Genomic DNA, 21,835 nt, shown 5'->3' with positions numbered 1-21,835 from the left:
CATCCTGATTCATGTATTCCGGCTACCTGAGTCTAATATACTACCCGCAATCACTGCATCTCAGAATCTAGTCTCAAATAACACATCAATCCTTGTCATTTCCGCGATTTCATCAGATTTGTGCCATGGCGAATTGCACATATATGCAGAGTCCAAAACAGACCATCCTTGAATCAATGCTGTGACGCACGGATTACCTCAGCTGCCCGTTCGGCAACGGCATATACGGTCGCCATGGGGTTAGCGTGAGGAATGAGAGGAAAGACACTTGCATCCACAACTCGCACATTTTTCGTTCCGTAAACCCGAAGTTCTTCGGAAACCACACCACCGGCTTCTTGGGGAAGCATCGAGGCAGTGCTGCATGTATGGTGGGTTGTCAAAGCTGTCGCATTGCGAAGCAACTCCTTGATCTCTTCCAGATCGCGAGGAACTGCACTCGGCTCAAGGAACGGCTTGAGCGCGGGAGAATTTGCTAAGCTGTGCAGCTTTTGCACATGATGTGCCAAAACCTCAATGTCAATATCGTTTGCTAAGAATTGTGGATCGATCGTCGGCCTGGCATTATAGTCGGAGGAAGAGATGTGCGTGCTCCCGCGAGAGAATGGGAAACTTGAAATGACTCCTAAAAGGGCAACTTGTCCAGGTTTGACACTTAGGAAAAGGCACGCAGATGCTTCTTTGGGACTCTCAAGAATGGACTCGATCACACGGTCTGAGGTGTTTGGCCTAGGGCTCTTGCTGAGTATCTGTTGTAACTCGTCTCGGTCGAGACACGTGAACGCCAGTGTCTTAATCCCGGGGGTAAGCCCCTCAGCCTTCAATGGAACAGGCAGAATGCTCATCAAATGATTCTGAAGATTTTCTCCAACACCAGAGTGATCGAGCATCACAGGAATTCCGAATGGATTCAGGTGGTCGCTTTTACCCACTCCCGATAATTCCAACAGCTTAGGTGTTTGGAAGGCACCCGCCGCAAGAATCACCTCTTTCTTTGCTGGGATATTCAAAGTTTGCCCATTCAACTCTATCTCCACCCCAGTGGCAACAAGAGAGCCATCTTGCGACTCCGAGGAAAAATCAATTTTTCGTACTGTTGCCTCCGTGACGATATTCATGTTTCCGCGGTTGGATATACGATATTGGCTATCGGCACTACTGCGTGAGCCACTGACTGGATCAATAGTAGCCGCATAACCACGAGACCCCACAGTCACTGGTCCTCCAAAAATGTCGTCTGTGTGCGTGTAGCCTTGGTCATCGAATGCCTGGATCCACGCCTCGATAAGAGGTTTGCTCGCTAACTCTTGCAGGGCAGGATAGATAACTTGAATTGGACCATTCCCGGTAGATGATTGATCTCGATGGGTTACCGTACAGGACTTTTGGAGATAAGGTAAAAGGCTTTCCCAGTTCCAACTCGGGTTACCTAGTTTTGCCCACGCATCAATCCCTGCTGGAGACGGCGGGACCCACGCCAGTCCGTTAAGGGCCGAGGACCCACCCAGCATTTTGCCAGCGGGATGATCTTGCCCTCGATTGTTAAGGCCAATCTAATGAGAAACTATCAGCAGGATAAACATAACACCTTCTGCTTGGGTTGTCATACCTGCGGTGCAATCTTCATCTCCCAATCAAGCTCTGATCCAATCAGGGTGGACCAAGCACCGGGATTCTGCACCCGAAGGTCCGCCGTGCGATCGGGGCCGCTCTCCAACACAAGAACCTGTACCTTTGGATCTTCCGATAGTCGACTCGCAACTACCAGTCCCGCGGTTCCCCCGCCGATGATAATGTAATCGGCATTATGAGGCATATTGGATTCCATGGTAAGGGGTTTGGGGTGGAATGAATTGAGTAACAAGTGAGGGGGTTGTAATGCGAAGGAACTACTTTGGGGCCAGTGATTTCGTGGCCCCCTCCCCAACGTACGTACAGGGCGGGGATGACCCAAGAATAGGGACACGAAGGATTCAGGCAAAATTTTACAATGTACACGTGAAGCACGACTGCCTGCATAGTAGGAACTTGAAATCAGCAATTACAAATTCCACAAACTTGCAACTCATACGGAGAGGAGACACTTTGACTCCGGTCTTGTCTCATACTATGTTAGACCTTTATTTACATGCGACGAGATGAACAGAGTGTTCGGCATGAAATGCCCGAACTCCGATGCGCGGTGATTTCCCCCGGGCACAACTAAAACTACATTTTCAAGAGCTAAACGCCATTCCCTATGCTGAACCAATGGCAGTCATTCCATGTCGTCCCTCTATGGTTTTGCGATCGAATCATCGTAAAGTCAGCGAATGATGCAATATGAGATGTCATCAGACAAGTCATCAAGAACTATTCGACTCTTCGGCCTCATATTTCCAACGGCGATGGTTTTCGGGAATCCACCAATACGCCACATGGGCTGCCTCATTGAGCCAAGCCGAAGCATTGACCCCATGCCTCGCCTCCACATCCCGCAGCAAACTCAAAAAGTCAAGTTCTTCGTCAAAATGAAGCTCAAACGGGTCAGCGATGATATCCGTGAATCGCCATGGTGCATCAGGGATCAGAGGAACGACCAATCGGTAAGGGTGTACGGCATCTCGCATTGAGAACCATGTGCCACCCGGGTTCATGGTGGAGAAATGCCATTCTCTTTTGCCATCTTGCTCTGGGATGAGTGGGCGGAGCATAGACTGGCCTTCGTATAGAGGGAGAAGATCTTTGACGATCTGCAGGGACTCGCCAGTGAGAGAAGATGATTCGATTAGAAGGTCGAGGATGGTGGGGAGGATTTGGGTAGATACGACTGGACCATTGACCTCTATTTGAGGGATTTTTGGGTGGGAAAAGAAGAGGGGGACGTGGAAGTTTCCAACGTGAGCATCGTGATTAGCTGTTACACCGCCATCATTTGGAAGTGAAATACCGCTGGAATTTGATTAGTGAGATATTCCTAGATGTGGAGGTGGAGATGAGCTTACTGGTCACCAGCCATGACGAGGAGAGTCTCGTCGGCGATTCCGGCCTCTTCGAGGATGTCAAGGATATCGGCGATCCACTCGTCCTGATAGACCACCGTGTTAAGGTAGTTATTGATCTGCTTTTTCCGTCCAATCCATGAGCCTCCAAGAATCTCTTCGTATTCACCAGGTTTGAACCAGGGAGTGTGCGTCTCGTGAGTTAAATGCGTGAGGAACAGACGAGTGTTGTTTCTCTTGACCTCGGAAATTAGATCCCGCATATAATTCTTCAGAACCTTGTCTTCATGACCATAATGAGTTTCCTTCTCGTTTTCTTCGGGAATGTATTTGCCACCGGCATCATTGATGGATTCCTTATCCATGACATCCTGGTACCCCAAAGCCGGAGTAAGGAGCTCTTGTTTGTCCCAAGTACCATAGTGCGACTGCATCCACTGAGTATGCCATGGAAGCAAAGTCCAGTCATCAGAATCACTGCTGATATTTGGTTGATGACTTAACGCATTGAAGATGTGTGGCAAGCAGGGCTGGTAGAAATCGTGATAGTACTCGAGATTACCCTCGACTGCCATAGCACTCACACCACAAACGGTACCAGTGATACTTTTCATGGTATAGGTACCCGATGTGTAAGCGTTGGTGGCACTAATACCACCATAGGGCTTTGGGCGATCGGTGATATTCTCAAAACCGGTCTCTTGCCCGGTCAACCGTTGAGCAGTGGGCGTAAGCTTTGACAATCTTTCTTCAATCTTCTCCGGGATTTCCCCGCCGTAAGAGTCTTTGATGTGGTTCATTATGTATGAACTAGAGCGGAAGGGCCACACATCTTGCCGGGTGCTTTCCAACTTGACGAGAATGATATGCTTGATCTTGACACTTCCGTTGTGAAGCGCCTCACGTATAGGTTCTAGCAGATCGTTCTGGAGGTTTGGTATATGCAGAGGATCATTCAACGGGTTGTAGTGCTCATACTCCTGGGCCTGATGCGTTGATGTATAGGTCTGATTCATCGGGAACGGAGACCAATCCGGAAATCCATCCGACGAGTTGTATCCGCGCAACCAGTCAAATGATGGAAATGTGTCCAAAGCAGTGTGTCCTTCCAACCAGCTGAAATTGCCGGGCAATGATGCGACACTTTCTTCGCCGGGCCTATAGTTAGGACCGCCAAACGGTGCAAAAGGGATGGACTGGGTGAGGAAGTTGTACACCAAATTGTGTGGGCGTATTATGGTCAAAAATGCTATGATGGCGCTGCATGTTACGACAGTGGCACGGCTCAGCCGCGACCAATTTCGCTCCCTCGGCGGCTCCTGCGGTACATCCAGCAGAAAAACGGAATCAGCGTCATTGTCGAAATCATCGATCGCAACTTGCTCGTAGTTCTCAAGATTCGCTGGAGGTTTATCCCCAAAGTAACCGTGATATCTGGCGGGTAAAAATGAAGCCCAGATATCTAGAACAGCTCCAGTAGCCTTGAACAGATAAGGCGTAGCAAAGTATGCACCAGCAAAAGTCAAACCCTCAAGGAGGAACGATATACCCAACGCGGATAAGACCAATTTTGCAGATGGAATATCCCGATGAAATTTACTCGTTTTGCGCCAAGGGACCTCTGTGCCTCTCACGGCGTAAAAGGCGATATTGGCAGAGGTGAATCCTGATGCTTGCAAGCTGCAATGCCATTAGTAAATTTTCGTATGCTCGTGTGTACGGCACAACTAACCTGAATAGCACAACAATCAATGCCGCTAAGTCGCGACATATCCGCGACTCGAAGGATCGGGCAAGTCGGCACGCGACCAGCATAAGCAGAATATCCACCACAAAGAAGGTGGGCCCCCAGAAGAGGAGGGGAAGAACCCCCACCGACCTGGGGTTGACGTAGATATGGAAGCATTTTGACAGCAGCAGCGAGATGAAAATTACGGAGAAAAAATATTTGCGAGAGGCCCCCCACGCGCGATCAACGTAGAGCTGTGGCGATTTAGCGACCGTGAGGGCAAAGAAGGCCCACACTTGAAGCCGTTTGGGAAGCCTGTTGAAGATATCCCGGGCCCTGTTTATGATAGATTCCATGGCGCATGAAACAGTTCAAGGAGCGTGATCGTCATGTGAAATTGTTGCACCAGGAAGACAGAAAACGTTCGTTCAAGGGACCACGAGGCCGTGTTTCAGGAGAAGATCGACCCTGCAAGATCGTCATCGGCTTGGTTTCGGCCCCATCTCGGATGGTTGCCAAGGCCTCGCCAAGACATTCTCAAGACCCTTCGAAGACCCTGTTTAATAATCAGATAGGGTCATGGAGTTTGACATGTGAGAGAGGTATTTTCCATTTAGTTGATGCGGGAATTGGAAAAAAAAGGTGGACATTGAATTCGGGAAACGTTTTGCTGATTGTTTGTAGAGTTTCAGCCTCAATTCACCCTCAAGTGCATTAGTGCAAGTGGCTTTGTGGACGCCTCATTACTTTATTTGATTTTCATGGACCTCTTCATTATTTCCAACGACTAAGATCCGCCATATGCGATAATATCCGATCATGAATTTATGCGTGAAACCATATGACAACGAGTTTGCCCAGGCGAGTATATAAGTACCTACCAGGTCGTTGTATACTTTGAAGGAACTGCAAGACCATTACAAGCGTTGAGCTCTGGCCCTCCAACCTTGAATACCCAACACAAGGGCCTCGATTCTGAAAAGGTGAAAGCTTAAGTTCATGGCCGTTTAGGTATGGAGTGTGATAATAACAAATTTCGCTATTTAAGACGCCGGTCTCGGATTCGAGCTCTCTCCATAGTACCCGAACTATTGCTTGACCAGCACACCTCTGTATCTCATCTTACCCTCTCTCAGGGTCTTCATAGCCTCTTCAATGCCTTCTTTGTTCAATGGAAAGGTCATGGTAGTGGGATGAATCTTCTTTCTTGCGGCAAACTCCAACAGAGTGCGGATTGAGCGGCGGGAGGCGACTAGCGAGCCCTGGACCCGGACGCCCTTCCAGACCATATCCAAAAGGGGAACCGCGGAGGGTTCAAAGGCGACCGTCAAAGGATAGATGCTACCATGTGTGTTCATCAAAGGGATAAGCCTGGTTAGAAGTCAGCCAAGCTCTAGTGATAAGATGACAAGGAGAGGAACTCACGAAAGGTAATCAACGCTGCCACTGCCGCATAGAAGGAGATGGTCGACAGGCTTGAAGTCCACGGGAGGCTCTCCACCAGATCGGAAAACATGATACTCCGAGGCACCATAATCCATCGCTTCTTGACGCTTGGATTCGGAGCTTGATAGTACAACAACGTTGCATCCCATTTCGCTAGCAATCTTGATGGCCAAATGACCCAAACCACCGACACCCATAACAGCAACACGGTCGGTAGAGCGAACATTATACTCGGTCAGGATAGTCCAAACTGTAGCACCGGCACACATGAGAGGCGCAGCGTGCACAGAATCATAGCCTTCGGGGATGGGGTAAACACAAGTAGCATCCCAGATAGCACCGTAGCTGAAAGTTCCATTGGCCGAGTCATGAAATCCATATTGCTTCTGATTCCTACAGTATTGATCCCAACCTAATAGCGCATTAATTAGCTTGAGTACACGAGGAGCATTCAGGGAAATGATAGTACCGGACACGCAGTTGTCACACTCTGTGCAAACCTTGTGAGTGTAACCAAATCCGACACGGTCTCCGACCTTCACGGAGGAGACCTTGGGACCAATTGCTTTCACAATACCAACACCCTCATGGCCTAAGACCATGTCTGCTTTCAAGTAATGCTCATCGGTTCCGCATAGACCGGAGTGCGTGGTTTCAATAAAGACCTCATTCAGATCAAGCGAAGCAGTGGTCTTATCGGCGATGATCTTACCCTCGGCAGAACCGCGGAAAACATCGTATGTAATGCTCATCTTGAAATTTTGAGGTTTGAAAGATAAAATGTAGAGTACTGAGCAACATGATTCATGACGGTGGGTGACTGGGTTTTATACTCGCCATCAATATAATCACTACTATGACCTTACGTATCAAAGTAAACAGATTTTTCTGCATGGATCCACAACGGTGGAATCGAACCACCGAGCCTTGAGACAAGAACTGGGCTACGAGATGACCCTTTGTTCGCCACCATGAGTTGACCATTATAATAGACTCTGCAATATGCTTGAAACATACATCGAAATGTGCGAGCATCTTGAAATATGCATTTTGGTAGATGATCAATAGTGAGTGAGTCGTTAGCAGATACAGCACTGCAGAAAAATTTTTTCCATACTAAAACCAAGACTCTATGCTCAAGCCAAGATAGTGGGTCTCCAAGGCCGTTAACTGACATCACATGACACACTTAAATGCAATTTAGTAGCCTTGAATACGTGGATTCTGTCATCACCTTATGTCGGAGAGATCGGACTGAGTCTTCGGCCGCCAGGGGAAGTCTCCGACCGGTGGATCCTTTCTTAGAGGTGCCCCGGTTGGTCGGCCGTGAGATGGATGTCTCCGAGTGGTGGATCCTGGCTTGAATATCTGTAGCCGATGACCCGCGTCATGAATGTCTGTCAACATCGGAAGATATTATTTCCGGATAAGACGATAAGGGGATTAATACGTACCTTGGATCACAATGGGGGGTCGCTATAACAATTCCCTATACCTATTATCAACTCACTCTCCATTCAATTTCAAACTCGATCAGCTTCATCAGCTCCAATATGGCTTCAACTAGCTTCCTGGATGACTACAGTGAAGGGGCGCATCCCAACATAATGCGAGCCCTTCTCGATGCAAATATGCCACAGCAAAAACCGTACGGGAACGATGAATACTCCGACGCGGCGAAGAACTGTATAAGAGAACAAATCAACGCTCCCGTCGCTGCTATCCATTTTGTTGCGAGTGGCACTCTTGCGAACATTATTTGTATCGCAAGCTGTCTTCGTCCGCATGAGGCCGTTATAGCGGCGACCACTGGCCACATAACTGTTCGAGAAACCGGCGCCATTGAGGCAATTGGACACAAAATTCTCACCGTATCCCCGTCAAATGGAAAATTGACCCCTGAAAGTATAAGCCAGGTTTTGGATCAGAATGGGCAATTTCCCCACATGGCAAAACCTCGTCTTGTCTATATCTCCAATACAACGGAGACTGGTACAATCTATACCAAGGCCGAATTGGGTGCAATCTCTGAACTTTGCAAGCAACACAACCTGCTTCTTCTGCTTGATGGAGCACGGCTGGGAGCGGCCTTGTCAGCGACGAAGAATGACCTCACGTTCGCGGATCTGGCCCGTCTTACAGATATCTTCTGGATTGGTGGGACGAAAGCGGGAACGCTGTTAGGTGAAGCAATCGTTATCAACAACCCATATTTGGCAGAAGATTTTGCATTCCACGTGAAACAACGTGGAGGCCTCTTAGCTAAGGGACGAGCTCTAGGTGTCCAGTTCCTAGAATTATTCCGCTCAGATCTTTTCTTTCAGCTTTCAAGCCACGCTAACAGAATGGCACAATTACTTTCTGCCGGTGTGACTGAAGCGGGTTTCAAACTATCAGCCGACACAGAAACCAATCAAGTATTTGCGACCCTACCAAATGCTTTGATCTCGAAATTGCAGAACGACTTCCAATTCTATGTTTGGGAAAAATCAAGTTCTGATCATGCGGTGATTCGCCTGGTCACTTCATGGGCAACGAGCGAAAGTCAGGTCATTGCTTTTACTGAGAAACTACGATCTTGATTGCATAAATTTCACCCCCTGCATGAGGCCGGCAAGAACCTTTGATAGTTTCACCTGGAGAATTTGCTAAGGAGACAGGTCTCTGTACATAGTCTTGGCATTTTCTGCTTCTAAGTAATGATAGAGCTGCACAATAACTAAATAACTAACTAGAGAAGATACCACCTGGCAAGCCACTATTGTTATCTATATATCTTTTGGAACCTTGTCTAACCCAGCGCTAAGAGGATTGATAAATATGTTTTCACGCTTTCCAACAACCTATTGTGCTCTTTTTTTTCTCTTCCCATGTCAAATTTCTGGTTGATTTCAATCTCGAGATCTTTCTCAATTCCCAAGTTCACATGTATCTACTTAGGATACTGCTATTCTGCTTACTGATGTCCAGAAACTGGTGCCTCTTGTCTTTTTCTGCAACAATACCCCCCTTACTGGTTTATTGGTCTTGGCGAAAACGATATTGCATATGTGGCTGTAGGCTGAGCTTGGCGTAGAAAACTTGGGACTCTCAATTTTTTGCAGGGTGCGCAATATTGTAATGCCATGTTTGAAACTTGCGGGGTCATGCTGCGGGGAAAAGCTGCGGGGAAAAGGTAGTTGATTTAGAATGTTTAGATGTGTGCAGAGATTAAGACAACGCAATGCTAGACTCAAATCTGAGACATCCTCGGATGCAATCACAAAGATCGTGGTTCAATTGATTTAAATTAGCCTAGTTTATTCAAAAGAAGCTCAGCCAAGACTACAGTGCCAGGTGGCATGGTCCGGGCGCCCGAGCGCATGAGCACGAAAATCCTCGCGATCGCCATTTTTCTTCTAGAGTGATTTGCGCCTTCTTTGTTTATTTTCTATTTTTTCTGACTTGGCCTAAATATTGTGGCGGAAACCTTAGTACAGATGGGAAGATGATTGATCTATCATATTGAGCTGATTCTTCACCTTCCCATACTGATCGAATACGAAGGCAACAACAAACCGAAATAATCACGCGGACCCAGGTGAGACAAATAGTCAATGCATGAGATAAATTGAGCCAAGACACCCCCTCTTTACAATCAGTGGTACAGTAGGGACAATGACATTGGTCTCGACTCTCTAGTGCTATACTCGCGATAGAGAGTAACATTAGACACTACCATAATCATTCGCGCCAAGCTCAAAGGGGAAACATGTCAAAAAATACTTCCCACAGTGGATCACTAAGTTATAAGCCTATGAAGATACACAGTACAAGAGATTTGTGTATTTCTGGACCATAGAAGATATTCCCTGGTCTCTGAGGGACATGGTTGTTTTTACAAGGGATACGTGGGACACTATATGCACGGGATGATCGACTCTCTCTGTGTACCCAACCGAAGGAAGACATAACACGAGACCTATCACTGAAGGTAAGTCGGGGTGCATGGGTCTAGAACGTGGTACTAACATGGACTACAGTTCGAGTATTTATCAGTTGGAATCGAAATAGTGATACAAGTGCAGTAAACACTGCAATGCTAAAGCGTCCCATCCCGAGTCTATGAGGTTATCCGAGTTTAGCTCAACAGTAAAGTACACTGCCTGGCTGGATTCATATATAATGCCTGTCTCTGGGGTGAGGATTGAAATTTAAGAGCCGCTCCAGTATCGGCGATCCAGCTAGTCCGTCATCATGCGTCTGCTGTCCATCTTCGCGGTAGTCACGCTCTCCCTCTCAGGGCTCTCTACGGCCTTGATAGTGCAGGGGGATCCAGAAATCAATGACCCCCTGGTACTGGAACACCTCCGTGACCGCGAGAAGCTCATCACATTGGAAAAGACGCACCGACAAGGTTCGTTCCAAAAATCGATAGATCCCTAGATAAATCTTTGATTGTGCAGAGATGAAGCTGAACGTCCACGCAGATCACGTCTTTCGCCAAAGTCTCTCGCCGACTGCCCAGCGCGCAGACGAGATCGTTCGCCAGATTCGTCAATATGAAACTGATTATTACTGGCGCGTAGCCGGCACCCCCGGCGACGAGTACAAAGAGCGATTCGCGGGCGAGGTGTTCCCCCTTGCCCGCCCATATATCGCAAACACGACTCTGTGGAAGATCATCAAGCGCATGCCAAAGGGTGCGCTTCTGCATGCACATCTGTCAGCCATGCTACCCTACGAAAAACTGGTGGAAATCATTATCCACACAGAAGGGATGATGATCGCCTCAACACAATCCGTTGACACCTACGACGCCAAGATGAATGCCACCATCACGTTTTCTCATAGTAATGATACGACCCTCGAAGATCAGTCATCGGTCAACATTGATTCTCTCGACTACATCCCCGGCGGTAAGGTTCCCGTCACAGTGGCCGCGGCCAATTTCAAAGGTGGTGAAGCGGGCTTCCTCGACTTCATCAAAATGAAAACGACTGTTCCACCCGAGGAGTCGATCCGCCACGAGCTTGGTGTTGATGAGATCTGGAGACGGTTCCAAGCCTGCTTCGGTCCCACTGGTTCAATGCTCGAGTACGAGCCCGTCGTGAGGAAATTTTACCAGACGCTGTTCACAGATCTCGCTAGTGATGGTATTAACTGGGTGGAGATCCGAAGCGGTGGATCGAGTGGGAAGCTCGTCCACGACGGCCAAGAAGATGTTGACCCGAGCCTCGACGCCTGGTGGACTGTCCTTGTCGAGGAGATTAACAAGTTTAAAGCCACTGAGAAGGGTAAAAACTTCTGGGGTGCCAGAATTATTTGGGCGGACTCGCGTGGGAAACCCCGCGCTTCGATTACCAAGAGTAAGATACCCAAAGTCCATTGAAAAAACTTTCGCTGACCATGATAGGCATGAAAATTGCTCTCCAGCGAAAATTAAATTTCCCCGAGCTGTTCAGTGGCTACGACTTAGTTTCTCAGGAAGATCTCGGTCGTCCTCTTTCCGATCTTGCACCGGAGCTGGTCTGGTTCCGCGAACAGACCGAAGCTCTGAATCTTACCATTCCATACTTCTTCCATGCAGGAGAAACTCTGGGCGATGGGAACTCAACGGATGACAACTTGTTTGATGCACTCCTGTTCAACACGCGCCGAATCGGGCATGGGTTCTCTCTATATAAACACCCGAACCTGATCAAGCAAACCATTGAGCAGAATGTCCTCATTGAAGTGTGCCCTATATCAAATGAAGTCCTCCGTCTGAACACGGATATTCTCCACCATCCTTTGCCAGCGATGATTGCGCATGGTATTCCAACTGCCATCAGTAACGATGATCCAGCTATCCTTGGACAGGATGTAGCTGGTCTGAGTTATGATTTCTACGAAGCTATCCAAGCTTTTGACAACCTCGGCCTTGCCGGATTGGTGAGCTAACCTCTGTGTTTTCAAAATTTGCACTATAATAACAGTATATAACAGGGTGCACTAGCACAAAACAGTCTGCGGTGGGCAAACTTCGAAGACCAGTCTGATGAAGATTGGATTCAGGACATCGACCGCGGTGAAGAAGGAACCAGTATCAAGGCCAAACATATTCAGGCTTGGAACAGTGCATGGGAAGACTTTTGCAATTGGATTGTAGACGAGTTCGCGTCCAACTACGAGGTTCTTAAAGAAGAAGGGTCCGATGCTTAAGGTATTTTGGGTGTGAAACTATATCCTAGTCAGGTAGTCATGCCCAAAGTTCAGACAAAGAAAGCTTGTCTTCTGAGCAACCATCGAGTAAATCTATACTTTTGGTGCTGCCGGTCCCTTTGTACTCCATGAGACCCTTCTGTAAGAAACCATGCTCGTGGGAACGAGGAGTAGCTAAGAGCAAGGCTACCAGGGGGATAACTAGACACCTGAGGCATCAATAAGTCCATGCGGGGTATGATTTGGGGCTGGCTGTACGCTGACCTTTGATCTGAGTCTGCATCAATACTTGCGTAGAAAGTGCTTGACTAGAATGAAGAAATTCAGGCTGATTGATACATTTGATTCCACCATTCACACCTTCGACATCAGAAAGTCGCCGCCTTACCTGGCTATCTCCCACGCCTGGTCAGAGAAGATCTTTCCGAAACAGCTGCCTCTCGATTCCTCATTTGGCGGTGATGCAATTAAACGAACATTGTTCAAAAGAGGCCTCAGTTCAGTGAGGTACTGCTGGATCGACCTATTCTCTATCGAACAGGACTCTGAGGATGATGTGAACGAGCAAATCCCACTCATGGGCGAGATATTCAGCAATGCTGAGGCAGTCCTGATTATTCTCACCAATGAGCTCAATCTGACACAAGAAAAGATTGACTATGGTACATCCCAGCTGGACGAGGCCCTTGCAATTTGGGAGATGGAGGCATGGACGGACGACGGAGCAAGAGAATACTGGGAACTTGGAGAAGGGCGGACCAAACTGGTGCAGGCAATGGATATACTCTCCTGCTTTACAAAAACTGCTTGGGGTACAAGAATCTGGACATTACAAGAGTATCTCCTCGCCAGGAATGTTTTGTGGATCGGCTCCGACTTGGAGCCTATATCGATCAACGACGAGCTCTTCATCGCCATACCCAGGCTTTGCGATGAGTTCGAGGTCGCCGGATGCACAGCCCGCAATTTATCGATAAATAACGATTACTCTTTGCTTTTCTCTCATTTTTCCGGCATGGCAGCTTCCCGCGCCAAAGCAATCGAACGAACGCGAGTGATGGAGCTACTCGGAAATCGAAAGGCAACTGTCCCCGTCGATGAGGTATATGGTATAATGGCTGCCACAGGGGTAGAAATCAGTGTTCGGCCAAAGGAGTCCAGGGAGACCGCATGGAAGAGATGGCTTGAAGCAGCTTTGATGGCGGGACATCTCCGGTGGCTGATGATTCCCCCAAGTATTCTCTCAGCCGTGCAGGTGGGGTCTTTGACATGCAATGAGGTTCTTGTAAGGAAAATCGGACCTTGCACCACAGTTCGTTTGCTTGGCCCTGTACACCGATGCAAAAGGGGATTGGTCCATCGAGAGATAACTCTCATTCTGTTTTCAAACGGCAATTGGACTTCTGCTGTCAATATAGCCGTCGCATTTGGCTCTGGGCGATATAACAACAAACAACTTATGCTAATTGCACAGGTTCTCAATAACAACTTTAGTCGGGCACTACGATTCGTCCAACGGCATATGGAGCACCGATTCTATCCATTTCTCGGGACAGAGCAGATTCGGTTCATATGGGCCGATTTCATGCAACTTTCAGCACAGACTGTCATGGATATTATGAGCTTCGGTGTCGCATATCTTATTCGGGTTCAATGTCCCACAACGGAGATGTCTTTCCTGACCGTCCTAGTCACTAATGGACTCCATCTGAAAGGGGATATTGTCGCCTTTGAGTGCAATGCACGGGGTATGGATCGACGGCATATACTTCTAATTGGTGAGATGTCGCCCTCAGAAGTACAGAAAAAAGCGAGTGATCTGGATTCTACCTGGCATAAAGCAGGGGTGACAATCTCAGTTGGCGAAGACTACGCACTGAACTGGGACAAAATTCCTCTAGAAAGGATAAACCTCGGAGGATCGGGATGTCCTATTTGCAAAACAACTTCGAGTTCCAGTATAGTTGTGCAGTCACCATCCTATGCTGAAATGCCCGAAGTGGACGACGCTAGATTGGTTCGCAGAGTGTTGAGAAGACGCAAGACAAACGATGTACTCAGAAAGGTCACCCGCAAGGCCGTAGGACTAAGGCTAAACCTAAGAGATCTTAATCGTTCGCGAAGGCAAGGAATCACATTAAGAATACTCGGAACTCGCAGGACGGAACACATAATTTGATCATGTTGTTGCCCTCTTTAGCGTCCTTCAAGGCCAAATCATTATACTCTTGTCATATTTTCTGCTGATATCTTTGTATTCAAGCAAGCAGTATTTGCACTTATAAAGCTCTATCATCAAGAAAGGAAGGGGACAGGTAGTTTGGCCAATGACATGGGGTAAGTATCTCCTTCATTTTCTTTGAATATTTCCAGATTCTAGGACCAATCTATATAAAATGGTCAGGAGGAATTAATAAACGCAGAAAGCACGAATGGCTTTCCTTGTTGAGCCATGTTGATCAAAGGCTTTTGATCATTGTTACAAGCGTTGGTCATTAAGAAAGTCCGGACTTATTCTCTAGATTACGTCCGTGTCACCATGAACGTAGTTGTAGTTGGACGACCAGGATTGGGCGGCCGAACTGTGGGACACGGCGTTCATAGATGCAGTAAAAGCCAAAGACTCGCTAATATCACTAGCATCGAGACCACTCATCATCAGCACACAGCCACAATAGATATCTCATCAGCGGTCAGCGAGTCGCAAAAGGTCATGCGAAACCAATAAACAATTCAAACTCCGATTTCATCGCAATGGATTTTTCTGAACTTCCGGACATAACCAGCTTACTTGTCAGGCCAGATAACCCTCCACGAGATGATGTTGAAGGGATGGATTACGCACGATGTGCAGCTATACACAACTACCTGGTCCAATATGCCTGGCTCGCTGAAGGCCGTCCGCTGGCAACTTGAATGGCAACAGCACCAACCTTTTCACGCTGTTCGGTGCTGTAGCTGAGGCTTTTCGTCCAAGGCTGATCCGTCACTAGTGGCTTTTCTTGACACCGCCATGATCCCTCCTAGTGATGATCCTGATGAGTTCTCACTCTCTATTTTCGTATGCGACTTCTCTTCGCCAGACAGGCTTTTTGAGGAAATTATAGTCGATATTGGAGACCAGCCGGTTGACAACCTGATGCACTTATACACTGTCGACATAGACTTATCGGCTGAGGGCAGTGGTGGCGGTATTATCTACCACCAACGCTCCCATCGCGTCGCGATCTTCATGCATCTTGATGCCTATTATTAAGGGTTTCCAGTCGAGGATCATCTAAACGTTTGGAACCCACTAGAGACACTGCTCTCCCACTGGATCGACCTTATTTATCTTGGAAAAAGTTGTGGCTTCGCCTAATCAAGAGCTAGCCCTATTTGACTTTGAGAAGATCGGGCCCTGGGAGTGGCGGCCCTATAGCGAAGCCTAGGTTAATACGAGTGTCGGCGCGTGGGATTGGCTATATTAGGCTATCGAGGCGCGTATCTCGTAGGTATCTAACCCACCACCGCTGATTAGCCCATTTCCGGGTCTAACGAAGATAATCTTGAGCCACTAGTCGCATCAATTATCCTAGACGCTGCTTTGGTGCCTAATCCTTCCTTTGCGCGTGCGTTAGAAACGCACGCGAGATGGCCCTAGTTCCGCTATATCGCTCCGGGCCTTCTCCTGCCCCTGGCTGACTCGGCTGGATTTATGGCTGCGTAGCTATTTAGCGTATTCCCCCTCTCTAAGTATATCGCACCGCCAGCGTGTCTTTTCCCCGCTGATACCGTAGATCAGCGTCCTACCTAGCTCACGAGAACAATAACTCCATTTTATTAATGGACTTCTATTTAGGGGCCACCGAAATGTGTACACCATCTCGTGTCTCTGTAGGCCTATATAGTGAGGTAGTGGAGAGAAACGGCCTCGACGTGGCCGAGAGGAATTTCGGCTATTGCTCCCGTTCACCTTCAATGATGATCTGCGCAGGAAAGTAGGCGCACGAAAAAGCGATGGGTCCTTTGTTGATAGGGAACGCTTTTAAGAGCTCTTTCAGCATGGATTCAAGCCTTTTGGTGGTAACTACTATCGCTCCCAGCGGCTAGGCGTTTGCTGGATTGTTGGCGCAAGCTGATTGAAGAAGGCGTCTGGTCTGTTGGACCGGAAGGGATAGAAGTTACTATCGATACTTTCAGAGATGCTGAGCCGGACCATTGGGAGGATTATTATATCCCTCCCACATGGTAGATATCCCAGTGCCATCCCATCCCGCCTTCAATCCGGAGACGATTTCTGCGCTCTATTCTGCGGGCGCGTCGAGCATGAATGAAGAGCAACAAGTGAGGTAAAAGAGCGGTGAAACTACGCAAAAAACGTATCTGAGGTAATTGCCGCAACAGCGATTGTTACAGAAAGCGACCAACAGCAAGGTGCAAGCATGAAAAGAAAGCAAGAACTCTGCAGGACGAGCTGGTGAGCGAAAGCAAGGTGTCTATAAGGTAGGCAAAGAAAGGAAAGCATGACCTATTGAGTCCTCTGGTAAAAGAGCAGAAGATTACAAGCTAGAGTGTGATAAAAAAGAAGACTAAATAATTAGGTAGAATTTGGCCTTCCCAAGCCCATGGCCAGTTAAAAGAGAAGCCTAGCACTTTACTTAAAGAGCCTTTGTGTAGGTGCCTGTGTAGTCCTGTGACCACGTCTACAGGAATGACTACAGAGGTGTGATGCACGTGATCCACATGGTCCATCTTGAGAAACATCCATCCTGGTAAATTGAGTACCCATACAGAACTATATACCGATATTTACTTTGAGTATGCTATATTTCCTCTGTCATATGTGGCTACAAAGCTCCAACTTAGAACATTTTTCTGGTCGGCAAGTTGTACCCACCCTTTAAAAACTTCGCCCGTTTCCTTTTGCTGTTAACTTTATTTCTATATTCCCAATGAAGCTCACAATACCTTTGGAAATTACCATGGAAATTAGCTACGCCCTTATCTTCGTTGCATTCGAAGGACACAAGCACGAAGAAAACCATGAATATAAAGTAAAGTAATGCTTGCAAATTCATAACACAGCTGGACAGGCTTACGATGTCTTGTTGGCAAACTATGACGCCAAATGCAGTGTAGATCAAAGAAGTCCAATCATTACACCATTTTCGTTCTCAAATGTCATGCTAATTCTCTCCGTCCACGGCTTAGTGTTGTAATCAATGACCGTTGAAAATGTTTGGAACATGCGCGCAACAATATACGTTACAATGATTGTGGCATAATGCTCTACTCTCCGGGTTAGCTTTCATCCACGAGGGCGAGCGAGAAGCAACTCACGTCCAGGGCATGCCCTGGGACCCTTATTAAAGGGAATAAATCCTGGCATATCAGGGCTGAGGGTTTCCCATCGCTCAGGATAAAACCTTTCCAGATTCCTTCCGAAATCCTTTCCGAGGCGATGCCGACTCCATGTTGAGAATACCACAATCTCCCCCTTTTCAATCAAAACGGGAGAGACTCCACCCTCTCCACCACCGGTTGGGAGAGTTGTGTTTTTATTTGCCACTCTTGCATTGAAGACCACCGCCGGAAAAAGTCGCATGGCTTCAAATACATCAAATTAGCTTGAACAAGTTGAATGATTTGGAACCTTTCAAGCTACTTACCTTCGTTCATAACCCATCGTAAGTATTGCAGAGTCCCGAGCTGCGCCCATGTCGGAGGCGTGAGGCCAATGGTATCAATTATACTTGCCCGCAGCTTCTTAACAACGCGTTCATCTTTGGAGAGACAGAACATTATGCTTGTTAGGGTCGTACTCATACTATCGTTCGCGAGAAGCAAGCTCAATGCTTGGTCGGTAAATCGAGATATCTGTTCGGCCTCAGGGAGGCCAGCATCGCCCTTCTTAGAGATGCCGGCCATCTGGTTCCGCTTTTTGACTTGTTTAGTTGCCTGTCGAATCACATACTCTCTTGTTCTGCGACAAGATTGGAGAAATTGTCTTTTCGAAGATAAATGACGGAGGGGACCTCGGAATCCATCGCGCACAATTATGTCTTTCACATTCGATAGATCCTCCAGAAAAGACTTTTTCTCACTTGACTGCGTAGAGCTGAGCGCATCGACAGACTCTCCTAGAGAAAACACAGTCTGAAGATCCAATGCGAGGGCATATGCACATGATTGAGCATCGAAGACCTGGCCATCGGAAGGGACTTTGTTCAAAAATGACTGGAAATGTTGTTCACATAGTGTTAAGTCAATAGCCTTGCGAAGATCACTCAAACGGGATCGTAGCTGGTCACGACTCATTTTCCAATCCGGTCCATCAAGCGTGAAAATACCATGTGGAGTAATTGGTTCGATAATAGATTTTCGCAAAGGTGAACTATCAAAATCGGTAAATGCGGTGGCCAGCAAGTATTTCGTGTTTTCCTCATTGCAGGTGAAAATAAGTCGATAGCCAATGACATTGGATGTAAATGTTTCTCCATACTTTTTGAAAAGAGAATGGGTATAGGGAAGAGAAGATCGATTTTGAAAATGACTGGCCAATTCCAAGGTTTTTGCAACCCCGAAGAAATCATATGGGAATCGGTCACGTTCGGTGGGTGGTCTTGCACAGCAGAGGGAAATCTCTAGAGTCCTCCGTTTCCGCGATTTGTGTACGCTTCGCAGCAGGAAAAGCACAGCAATACCAAAGAGCAAAGTGTTGACAAAGAACTGGTCAAGTGAGCTGAGAAATCTTTTCACGGCTGAGGGTTCCTTCATTGTTGGAAAAAAGGGTATCTGGGCCAGCGTGTACTTTGATTAATGGTGCGAGTGTGATATTAAACCTGTGGCCGAACGTATTAAATGATCTGTCACGGTGACTACAGCTCGGGTCAAACCCTAGTCTACCTCCTATCAACCCCCACCAAAGGTCACGTGGAGGCTGATAGGAGGTAAACTAGGGTTGACCCGAGCTACGTCCTGATCTGTCAGGTCCAGGCATCCCAAAAACATGGAGCCCACCTGACCGCCTCGTCACCCTGCATGTTTCAATCCCAACCTTTGGAAGTATTAGGTAGCGGATGCAAGGGAACAGACCGCCACTGCGTGACCAATTATCCCCGGGAGGGTTGACCTTGCATACCCGTAAATCGAATGATTCATGCAGGAAGAAGTAGAAATTGACTTGAGAACCCGAAATCTCATCCTGAGATGGGATAACATACCTCTTTTCTTCACGCATTTTTAAAATGGGTTTGGCCAACGAGCAAGTCCAAGCTTTGTCAGAAATACAATTGCTTGTTGAAGTCGAACAGTCTTTAAAACTTTCAAATGACTATGCTATTGGTTTAGCTCGCCCAGATGGACACTGGTGTGGAGAACTGAGATCAAACGTTACAATCACGTCCGAGTATATCTTCCTTCGACAAGCATTAGGTCTCGACCTGGAAGCGGACAGCAACGCTTACCGTCGCCATATTCTTTCTCAACAAAACGATGACGGTTCCTGGAGTCTGGCCCCCGAGTATCCAGGAGATGTATCGACCACAACAGAAGCCTATCTAGCGCTGAAAATACTTGGGGTCAGTCCCAATGTGCCACTCATGCAACAAGCTAAAGACTTTGTCCTCAGAGCTGGTGGTGTTGCAAAAGTTCGCGTTTTCACACGTATCTTTCTCGCAACATTTGGCTTGTTTCCCTGGGATTCGATTCCTCAATTACCAGTTGAGCTCATGCTTCTCCCTTCAATCTCCTTGATCAACATCTACAAGTTTGCATCCTGGGCGCGAGGTACTATCGCCCCCCTTCTGATTATCTGCCACCACCAACCCGTCTACGCGCTTCCAAATGGGCTCTACGCCGAGAATGACTACCTGGACGAGCTGTGGCAGGACCCCATGATGAAGAATGTCCGCTGTGGCCCCACTCTTCTTGAACTGGCCTCTCAGGGAGACGTCACGGGCCTTGCATTCGGCATACTCGATAAACTACTCTACCAACTGAATGGGCTTCGCTCCGTTCCACTTCTTCGTACATACGCCCGGAAGGAGTGTATGAAGTGGATCCTGGAGCGCCAAGAGCCAACCGGCGATTGGGCCGGTATTTTTCCACCCATGCACGCCAGTGTGTTTGCTTTCGTGTTGGAGGGTTATAGTCTCGATGATGCTCCTGTCCGTCTAGGAATTCAAGCCCTCGAAAATTTTGCCTGGGAAGACGAGAATGGCAAACGAGTTCAGCCATGTGTCTCGCCCGTTTGGGATACAGCCTTGATGTCCATCGGACTCCGCGATGCGAAATCACCCGATCACAAGACCCTCGAGAAGGCCATCAATTGGATTCGGAACCGCCAACTTCTGGAACCCCGTGGTGATTGGCGGGTATACCGCCCGCATCTCATCCCAGGAGGATTCAGCTTTGAGTACGAAAACAGTTGGTATCCTGATGTGGATGACACGGCTGCTATCATTCTGGCCCAGCTAAAGCAGAATCCGAAATCAGTCACCTCGTATTCTGTCGTGGCGGCAGCCACATGGATAATCGGCATGCAGAATCCAGACGGTGGATGGGCTGCTTTTGATGTGGAGAACGATAAGCTGTTCCTCAACAAGATACCTTTCAGCGACATGGATAGCCTGTGTGACACATCATGTCCCGATATTACTGGTCGCATTCTGGAAGCCTTTGGTCTGATGATGAAAGTTGCTCCTGAAAAGGCGCCAGCCGGTTTTCCAGCGTTGCGTGCAGCTTGCATGCGTGGGATTTCATACCTTACTTCTACGCAGGAGCCTAATGGATCATGGTTCGGGAGATGGGGATGCAACTATCTGTACGGCACGAGTCATGCACTATGTGGTCTCTCCTATCACCGTAATGATGACAGAAGAGTGGAGGGACTAGTGCAGCCAGCTCTGCGATGGTTGAAAACGAGGCAAAATTCCGATGGTGGCTGGGGCGAGTCCTTGCTAACCTATCGCACTCCTTCCACTCTCCCGACAGCATCAACTCCGTCCCAGACTGCATGGGCACTAATGGGATTACTGGCTCATCTCCCATATACTGACCCGACCATTACCCGTGGAATCCGCTACTTGGTATCCTCGCAGCAGCCGGAGAAAGGGATTGGATCTTCCTGGCCCGAATCTGTATACACCGGAACTGGATTCCCAAATCATTTCTATTTGGGCTATGATTACTACCGTCATTACTTCCCCATGATGGCCCTCGGCCGATTTTTGCAGGAGGCTAGGGGTGGGGACTAAATGTGGCTTGGCTCGGACAATCGCCGGAATGTTTGCTCATGCAGACATGTGGAGATTCGGACATTTAGGGCATTTTGGAAGAACCATGTATTTAAACTGACCTTGATTTAAACTTGATTTGATCTTGATTTGCAACCCACTTTTGATTAATCGAAACGCGCCCAGGTGTGCTCAGCTTGCATTAGTGTACGAACTATTGATAAAAGATAGATGCGCTTACTATGCATGACCCACTTTTACTTTCTTGGTCCAGATTG

General features: G+C 47.8%; 10 protein-coding genes across 10 annotated transcripts; 6 read left to right on the top strand and 4 right to left on the bottom strand.

Moving 5' to 3' along the window:
* Nucleotides 1-173: 173 nt before the first annotated feature.
* Nucleotides 174-1,828, bottom strand: N7484_007967 (GMC family oxidoreductase; the record flags this gene model as incomplete). The annotated part of the gene is made up of 2 exons (XM_057118354.1): nt 174-1,553; nt 1,610-1,828. 2 exons carry the CDS (start codon nt 1,826-1,828, stop codon nt 174-176), a joined length of 1,599 nt encoding a protein of 532 aa, XP_056971389.1.
* A 517-nt stretch (nt 1,829-2,345) lies between these two features.
* Nucleotides 2,346-5,066, bottom strand: N7484_007966 (Alkaline phosphatase-like alpha/beta/alpha; the record flags this gene model as incomplete). The annotated part of the gene is made up of 3 exons (XM_057118353.1): nt 2,346-2,931; nt 2,985-4,661; nt 4,714-5,066. The coding sequence occupies 3 exons, from the start codon at nt 5,064-5,066 to the stop codon at nt 2,346-2,348; spliced, it is 2,616 nt and encodes an 871-aa protein (XP_056971388.1).
* A 732-nt stretch (nt 5,067-5,798) lies between these two features.
* N7484_007965 (NAD(P)-dependent alcohol dehydrogenase) lies at nt 5,799-6,908 on the bottom strand (the record flags this gene model as incomplete). The annotated part of the gene is made up of 2 exons (XM_057118352.1): nt 5,799-6,081; nt 6,136-6,908. The coding sequence occupies 2 exons, from the start codon at nt 6,906-6,908 to the stop codon at nt 5,799-5,801; spliced, it is 1,056 nt and encodes a 351-aa protein (XP_056971387.1).
* Nucleotides 6,909-7,709: 801 nt separating this feature from the next.
* On the top strand, nt 7,710-8,738 carry N7484_007964 (threonine aldolase family protein; the record flags this gene model as incomplete). The annotated part of the gene is made up of 1 exon (XM_057118351.1): nt 7,710-8,738. One exon carries the CDS (start codon nt 7,710-7,712, stop codon nt 8,736-8,738), a length of 1,029 nt encoding a protein of 342 aa, XP_056971386.1.
* A 1,654-nt stretch (nt 8,739-10,392) lies between these two features.
* N7484_007963 (adenosine deaminase family protein) lies at nt 10,393-12,339 on the top strand (the record flags this gene model as incomplete). Its single annotated transcript, XM_057118350.1, has 4 exons — nt 10,393-10,552; nt 10,602-11,504; nt 11,552-12,069; nt 12,124-12,339. 4 exons carry the CDS (start codon nt 10,393-10,395, stop codon nt 12,337-12,339), a joined length of 1,797 nt encoding a protein of 598 aa, XP_056971385.1.
* A 313-nt stretch (nt 12,340-12,652) lies between these two features.
* N7484_007962 (HET domain protein) lies at nt 12,653-15,301 on the top strand (the record flags this gene model as incomplete). The annotated part of the gene is made up of 3 exons (XM_057118349.1): nt 12,653-13,594; nt 13,814-14,117; nt 15,138-15,301. 3 exons carry the CDS (start codon nt 12,653-12,655, stop codon nt 15,299-15,301), a joined length of 1,410 nt encoding a protein of 469 aa, XP_056971384.1.
* A 51-nt stretch (nt 15,302-15,352) lies between these two features.
* Nucleotides 15,353-15,595, top strand: N7484_007961 (uncharacterized protein; the record flags this gene model as incomplete). The annotated part of the gene is made up of 1 exon (XM_057118348.1): nt 15,353-15,595. The coding sequence occupies one exon, from the start codon at nt 15,353-15,355 to the stop codon at nt 15,593-15,595; it is 243 nt and encodes an 80-aa protein (XP_056971383.1).
* Nucleotides 15,596-16,164: 569 nt separating this feature from the next.
* On the top strand, nt 16,165-16,573 carry N7484_007960 (uncharacterized protein; the record flags this gene model as incomplete). The annotated part of the gene is made up of 2 exons (XM_057118347.1): nt 16,165-16,319; nt 16,432-16,573. The coding sequence occupies 2 exons, from the start codon at nt 16,165-16,167 to the stop codon at nt 16,571-16,573; spliced, it is 297 nt and encodes a 98-aa protein (XP_056971382.1).
* An 888-nt stretch (nt 16,574-17,461) lies between these two features.
* On the bottom strand, nt 17,462-19,098 carry N7484_007959 (cytochrome P450 monooxygenase afumB; the record flags this gene model as incomplete). Its single annotated transcript, XM_057118346.1, has 3 exons — nt 17,462-17,610; nt 17,662-17,928; nt 17,991-19,098. 3 exons carry the CDS (start codon nt 19,096-19,098, stop codon nt 17,462-17,464), a joined length of 1,524 nt encoding a protein of 507 aa, XP_056971381.1.
* Nucleotides 19,099-19,568: 470 nt separating this feature from the next.
* N7484_007958 (terpene cyclase/mutase family protein) lies at nt 19,569-21,578 on the top strand (the record flags this gene model as incomplete). The annotated part of the gene is made up of 1 exon (XM_057118345.1): nt 19,569-21,578. The coding sequence occupies one exon, from the start codon at nt 19,569-19,571 to the stop codon at nt 21,576-21,578; it is 2,010 nt and encodes a 669-aa protein (XP_056971380.1).
* Between the last annotated feature and the right edge of the window lie 257 nt (nt 21,579-21,835).

Source organism: Penicillium longicatenatum (genome assembly GCF_028827895.1).
Source record: "Penicillium longicatenatum strain IBT 33135 chromosome Unknown contig_4_segment0_segment0, whole genome shotgun sequence".
Taxonomy (NCBI): Eukaryota; Fungi; Ascomycota; class Eurotiomycetes; order Eurotiales; family Aspergillaceae; genus Penicillium; species Penicillium longicatenatum.
The sequence above is the reverse complement of the archived record's forward strand: the minus strand, read 5'-3'. Positions and strand labels throughout refer to the sequence as shown.